Source organism: Teleopsis dalmanni, chromosome 2, assembly GCF_002237135.1.
Source record: "Teleopsis dalmanni isolate 2A chromosome 2, ASM223713v2, whole genome shotgun sequence".
NCBI lineage: Eukaryota > Metazoa > Arthropoda > Insecta > Diptera > Diopsidae > Teleopsis > Teleopsis dalmanni.
The window spans coordinates 106,131,196-106,138,519 of record NC_051847.1 but is presented as its reverse complement, the minus strand read 5'-3'; the positions used below and the strand labels follow the sequence as shown (position 1 = coordinate 106,138,519).

The 7,324-nt window shown below is 36.3% G+C and overlaps 1 protein-coding gene across 1 annotated transcript; it reads right to left on the bottom strand.

Annotated features, from left to right (window-relative positions):
• Nucleotides 1-2,129: 2,129 nt before the first annotated feature.
• On the bottom strand, nucleotides 2,130-6,990 carry LOC119675311. Its single transcript, XM_038086507.1, has 3 exons — nucleotides 3,914-6,990; nucleotides 2,657-3,139; nucleotides 2,130-2,502 (listed from the first exon to the last, which is right to left on the bottom strand). The coding sequence occupies exons 1-3, from the start codon at nucleotides 6,988-6,990 to the stop codon at nucleotides 2,130-2,132; spliced, it is 3,933 nt and encodes a 1,310-aa protein (XP_037942435.1).
• Between the last annotated feature and the right edge of the window lie 334 nt (nucleotides 6,991-7,324).

The following is a 7,324-nucleotide window of genomic DNA, read 5'->3' as shown; positions in this document are numbered from 1 at the left end:
CAAAATTATGGGTATTTATACTTAATCTAGCTTATTTACTAAACAATCACTACGTTTACGCGAGTCTTAAAATCACTTTTAAAACTGATTTTAAAATTTGTTCTTAGAGCGTTTACGCACAAAAATTAAAAGCACTTTTAAGGTAGCTGTCAATCAATCAGCTGTTTAACAGTAAACAGAAATGTTGATTTTAAACATTTTTAAAATGAATAGAGTAAAACTACAAATTGTTTTACTTTTATTGCAAAAAAGAAATATAACCAAAATTGTAGAAAATAATAATGAAGCAACAATGCAGATTTTTAAAACATCTCGTAAAAAATTTACAAAATTACGAGAAATGCGATTGCAGCTCTTTAATAAAATGGCAATAAATTCCGCTAATGAGGCTTTAATGAATGTAAATGTTTTTATAAAGTTTTTCATAAAATATTTAGAATGCATTTTTGTTTTTAGCTTTCACCACGAATAAGAACTTTTAGCAAAAGGAAGAGAAGTTCGGAATGGTGGGATGTTGAAGTTCTGTAGTTCTATGACGATGAACAATGGATTGTTGATTTTAAAGTGAATCGACAAATATTTTTCCGGCTTGTAGATTTACTTAAGGATAAAATGGCACCAGCAGAAAATACTTTCGTTGAAGGGTTGAATATTCCCAACCTGAACATATGTACAATCGACAAAATTTGTCGTCCGGACAACTTATGCGAGATAATATGCGCGTACTTGGCGAGAAAATTTCCACTTCTACATAGAAGCAATTAAAAAAATAATGTAGAAAAAACCAATTTTAAATTAATTAATTTATAATTTTTTTTATAACTAACAATATAATATATATAATATAATATATTTATAACAATTTGTGCTTAATGACAAATTTAAATAATTGAAAATAATAAACTTAATTTAAACTAAACTAAAATGTTTTAAATATATAGTTATCATTACAGTAAAGTTAAGATTTTCAAATAGAGAATAAAAAATAAACAAGTTTAATTAATTTAGATTCTGGGATGCAATTAGGCTTTTTCTATATTTTTTGCCGTCTAACAATTTAATTATTTGTTTTTCTGCAAATATTTTAATTAAACATTCTTCCTCCTCTTTCATCCAATTTTTTCTTTTCATTTCCTTTTTCTCCATATTTTTAGTTATTTGGTTAGTGTTATTTGTAATAAAATTCAAATTATTTGTACCTATCTACTGTTAACAGCTGACAATTTAAACCTTAAACTGCTTTTAAGGTGTTTACGCAAAGATTAAAAGTGACATTTCTTACTAAAAGTGATGTTAAACTACATTTAGTAAGCTAAAAGTGCTTTTAAGCAAAATTCAATTTAGGGTGTTTACGCGATCTTAAAATCGATTTTAAGAGCCTTAAAACAACTTTTAAGGCTCGCGTAAACGTAGTGAATTATTATTTACTTTTTGATTGATTTGAGTAACCAATCAATGCATTGGTTATTCCCATAAATTACATTAATTATTTTATTACATGTATTTTATAAACAAATACTCTTCTAACGCATTACAATAATACGTCATATATTGTTTTTAAAGAGTTAATGTACTTTCTAGAATTTAGGTTGGAATAGTGCAATGACCATACATGCTTATCATGTCTTATGTTACAAATGCATTGAAAAATACAAGAGTTTTTGTATTTATTGAAGTTATAAAAAACGAAAGTTACAACGAAAGTATTTTATTCAAATTAATTACACTTTATTTAAGAAATTAAAATTTTAATAAATCACTTCGAAAATCGAAAATAAAACGCGTGCTGTTCACTTGGGACTTGAAATGCAAGAGAGAGAATCAAAAAACCCAGTTCAGTCTGGAAGCTAAAAAACTGTATAAAATTAAAGTTGTTGTTTTTTTAAGATTACCGTATGTAATGTGCAAGGTTGACGAAAGTCAACATTGGGTTGCATATTAACAATAAAAATGAGCAGCACGCGTTTTATTTTAACTACTTTAAACAAAAAATGCAATATAAAATATAAACATTCAACACCGGCCGCGTTGAAGCACGATCATGTGTTCAATTTTCTGGCAGCATCGCTAATTTGTGAACTGGACGCCTCAGAATTCCGTTGCTGGTATTGACGTCAACGACCCTGACCTTATTGTCGCGACCTGTAATTACGGCTTCCACCCTTCCGAGCTTCCACTGGTGAGAGGGAAGGTTGTCTTCTTGGACGACGACTAGTCGGCCGACTGCGAGATTCGGCTGCTCGAACACCCACTTGTTCTTGGGCTGCAGCTGTAGGATGTAATCTTTGGACCAGGCCTGCCAAAACCTCCGTTTGAGCTCGCATAACAGACGCCAACGTTTCAAAGTGCTCAATTTGTTGTCGGAGACGCCTTGCGCGAATTCTTGCGGCAGCGTGTGAAGAGTACCTCCAATCAACAGGTGTGCTGGTGTTAGCGCCTCTTTGTCGTTTGGGTCTTGACTCAATGGACTGAGTGGACGAGAATTTAGCAGGGCTTCTACACCTACAAAATTTGTCGCATTGTCGCAATAGATTTTTTCTGGGAGTCCTCGTCTTCCGGCAAACCTTTTAAGACAAAAAATAAAACAGTTGTCAGATCTGTTACAAGTTCTAAATGTATAGCCTTTGACGTGAAACAAACAAACACTGCGATATACATTTTAACTGGTGGTCGACCACGAATTTTCAAAGTAGTGTATACAGGCCCACAAAAATCGACACCGCTAATTAAAAAGGGTCGTAGTGCCTTTAACCGATCTGCAGGTAAGTTTCCCATTACTTGGGTCAACAGCTTAGGTTTGTATCGAAAACAATGTATGCATGCTCTTACGGTTTTACTGCATGCCTTGCTTGAATTTATGACCCAAATTTTTTCACGAAGCAGCACTTCTAAGGCTTTTGGACCAGCATGACAATTGGTTGTGTGGAGAAATCGTAAATAAATCTCGACAAAATGCAATTTCTTAGGTAACAGCAAGGGAAATTTTGAATCATAAGACAGTGGTGCGTTTAGTAGACGACCTCCTACACGAAGCAAATTGCATGTTCGAGAACCATCTTGGACTGTATGAATGAACGGAGTTAGTTTCTGAATGCTAACTGGCAATTTATGCGACTTCTTCATTTTTTCGATCTCATCCCTGAATTCGTGATTTTGAATGAATTCAACGATTTTCAAGAATGCCCAATTAAGCTCCTTTGATGTCGGAATAAGAGCGTTGGCTCTCTCATTTTTCTTAGTGATAAAACGTAGAATGTACGCGAAAATTCTCAGCAGTCTTGGGTAAGATGATTGGCTACAGATTAGTTTTGAAATGACATTAGTTTCAATTTCAACTGCTAAAAGTCCGACCTTGACCTTTCGTTTCTCCAAACTTTTTTCATCTATTGATAGTGGAAAATGATTATTTTTTGGCCAGTTAGTTGCATCTTGAAGCAAATATGATGGGCCACGAAACCAAATTGAGTGAATCAACTCATCTACATTACATCCTCTGGACTCTAAGTCTGCAGGATTTAGCTTTGATGGAACGTGTCTCCAAAGAACTTCGCTCGTCCATTCTTGGATCTCTGCAACTCTGTTTGCTACAAATGTTGCTAAAGTGGATGGGTGAGTTTTAATCCAATGAAGTGTAATTTCAGAGTCCGTCCAAAAATAAACATCACCGATTTCGCAAGTAATCAACGGCTGAATTCGATATCATAGTTTAGCCAATAAATGAGCGGCACACAGCTCTAATCTGGGTACTGATTTTGTGCTTAAAGGAGCAACCTTAGATTTGGCAGTTAACAACTCAGAATGAATCCCATTCGAATTATGGATTCGGACGTAGATGCAACAGCCGTACGCTCTTATTGACGCATCGGCGAAACCGTGAATATCGCATTTTATCTTTGAATGAATATGAACATACCGCGGAATGGAAATAGAGTCCATCTGAGTCAGGTTACTTTTAAATGCTTGCCAGCTAGAATCGAGATGCATAGGAATTGACTCATCCCAGTCAAGCTTCTGAAGCCAAAGTTCTTGCAATAAAATTTTTGCGTTAGTCACTATTGGGCATACTAGTCCGAGGGGATCGAAGAGCCGAGCTGATACTGATAGTATGTTTCTTTTTGTTGCTCGCAATTCATGAAACTTTTCGTCTACATGGAACTTAAACGTATCATTCTGGGGAATCCAGTGTATACCTAGCGCCTTTGTGGAATCAGTATTATTAACATTTAGAAAGAAGTCTGACGAGTCATACGTTTTATGGTTTGAAAACCATTTCGCTAATTTAAGTCCAGCCGCATCAAGAATTTCAGTACATTGGGTACGAATTGTTTCCAGTTCCTTCAGACTGTCAGCTCCAGTCAATAGGTCATCGACATAGAAGTCATGTCGGATAACCCTTGCTCCAACTGAATGAGAATTCTTGTACAGGTCACTTAAGTAGTTTAGGCAACGTGTTGCCAAGAAAGGAGCAGGTGAAGTACCATATGTCACTGTGTTCAGTTTATAAACGCTAATCTGATCCGTAGGTTTTTCCCTCCAGAGAATAAGTTGAAAATTGCGATCTGCCTCGTCAACTTCGATTTGACGGTACATTTTTGTAATGTCAGCAGTCATCGCGTATTTGTGCATACGAAAGCGAAGTAGGATTGAATACAATTCTTCTTGTACCGTTGGACCAACCATTAGAATGTCGTTCAACGACACTTGTGAAGATGTTCGGCATGAAGCATCGAACACGACGCGAAGTTTTGTCGAGGTACTCTGAGGTCGCAACACACACTGATGCGGTATATAGTAATGAGGTGTCGAAGAAAAGTTGTCAGTAGTTAATGTCATGTGACCTAAGTCACGATACTCTGCCATAAACTCCATATACAGCTTCTGAAGCATACAGTCTTTCGACAACCTGCGTTCCAGTGAGAGAAAACGATTTTTTGCTGTTTCATATGACTGACCTAGAAGGTTGGGGTTGGACTTGAAAGGAAGCTGCACCTTAAGCCTCCCTAAAGGTAAGCGTAAAATTGTGTTGAGAAACTTGGTCTCACAGTGTTGTTGTTCTATTGTGTATTTTTTGACAGTGAGCTCCTTGGGAATTTCTTCCAATTCCCAGAATTTTTTCACAAGAGAGTTTAAGCAGAAATCACCTGTTGACTCTGCTTCTTGAAGGCGTATTAAATTGCATATCTTAGATGCATTACTTGGGACATCTTTATATTTTCCTGATACAATCCATCCAAGTAAAGTTTTTTGGAGAATTGGAAGATTAGTACCTTGTTTTATTTGTCCAATCGACAACAGTTCGAAAAAGCTTTCGGCACCAAGTAGAAGATCTATCTTTTGCGGTTTGTGAAAGTGCGGATCAGCAAGTGAAAGATTGGAAGGAACATTCCAATTACTCATTGACACAAATTTGTCGGGTTGGTAAGTGGAGATTGAAGGCATTACCCAAAAATCAGTAGAAAACTCATAAGAGTTAATACGTGATCTCACAGTGGCATGTAATTTTTGCCGTACTGTGGAGTTTGTTTCACCAATGCCAATCAGGTTTAGAGTTTTCGCTTCTTTTTTTAGTTGCAGTCGTTGTGCAAGTTCCTCGGTTATAAGGTTGACTTGAGAACCGGAATCGAGCAGTGCTCTGGCCAGCTGATACTCTCCAGATTTTCCTTGAATGGTTATGACTGCAGTGGCTAGAATAATTTGATCGTCATTCGATGAGCTATGATTCACAGAGGCACGAGAAATAATAGGTTGTTCTGGATTATAAGATAAACCTGTTTGAGGAGTGTTAGTAGAATATTGGTGTAAAAGAGTATGGTGCGACCGATTACACACTCTGCAGCGTGACGCCTTGCATCTAGATACCGTGTGCCCTTTCTTGAGACAATTTATGCATGCCGAAGATGATTTAATGAAATTGAACCGTTCAGTAACTGAGAGGGCAGCAAAGGCGGAGCATGAATTTATTACATGTTCCTTCGCATTACAGAACAAACATCTACTTTCCTCTTGCGAACTATTTTTCTTGCACATAAGTGACGATTTTACATTCTTACCTTGCCAGTTGTCTTGTTTTGGCCTGTTCGATCGAGACCTTGACGTAGAAGCTTCGTCAGCAGAAATGTGTTGGTATCGCTTATTTAACGCAGTCTCGCAATCAGACCAGAGCGGCAGCTTATTGTAATCTAATTGTTCCTCCCATTTAGATTTCGTGGCGGCATCGACTCTTGACATGACTAAATGAATAAGAATCGCATTTGAAATGTTCTTATCATCTCCTATTGACAATAGGGACTCATATATGGCAGAAACAGTATCTATGATATTGCGTAATGCAGAAGCAGATGGCTTGTTCATTTCTGGCAGTTCAAAAAGCTGCGAGATACTATCGAAAAAGATTAGACAAGTGTTATCGTAAACTCTTTTTAAACTAGCTAATGCCTTTGAGTAATTAGTTTCAGTGAGTTGAAATGCCTTAACTGTACCAAGAGCTTCGTCAGACAAACACGAAATGAGATGATTGAATTTTTCAATATCACTTAGCGACTGATCATTGTGCACTAAGCTTTCAAAAAGGCTTATGAAGTTTTTGTACTCAGAATGTTTCCCACTAAATTTAGGTAAACCCATACTTGGCAGCCTGGAACGATGATTGCTGCATTCATGCGAAGTATCAGGGATACTAGACTTGCGGTTTTTACCTAACGCCTGTAGAAACAATGATTTCGAAGCAACGCAGATTTCTTCTAGATCTGGCCGAAATACATCAAACTCGTTGATACACTCTATTTTTTGTTGGCAAGTCATGGCCTGTTTAATGTATGAATTGAGAATGTCCAACCTACATTCCAGTTCTACAGGGTTTAAATCAACAGTTTTTTCAGAAATTACTTTTTTAATACGCAAGATACTGGCCACTACAGTTTCTCGCTGCTGGAGTAGTTTATCCAATTCTTCATTTTTTTGTGGGGATGATGCTCGCTTTTTAGTTGACATAGTGAACACAATTTACTAAATTTTTTAAGAGAGAAGGCAATGCAGCGCAAAGAACGATAAGAGTATTTGAATACTGTTGAGCGACGGTTGTAAGTAAATTCCAACAAAGTAAACGCGAGAAATTAGCGAAACGAAAGATGCACTCACTTTGTTTATAGAATAATAAAAAACGATAAATAATCAATATTGTGATTATGGGTAAATTCCAACAAAGTGGTTGCAAGTAACTGGCGAAAACGAAAACGAAAAATGCATTCACTTTGTATATAATTTGCCCCTGCAAATTACTCAATTATTTGTATTAAATAATTGGATTTACCGAACGTATTTGTTA

Bases quoted from the DNA above. Each gene is read 5' to 3' on its own strand.
- LOC119675311 (XM_038086507.1), bottom strand. From the start codon at position 6,990: ATGTCAACTAAAAAGCGAGCATCATCCCCACAAAAAAATGAAGAATTG. The intron at 3,140-3,913 runs GTATGTTCATAT...TCACGAATTCAG, and splicing joins GACTCTATTTCCATTCCGCG to GGATGAGATCGAAAAAATGA. The intron at 2,503-2,656 runs GTATATCGCAGT...CAAATTTTGTAG, and splicing joins GGTCGACCACCAGTTAAAAT to GTGTAGAAGCCCTGCTAAAT.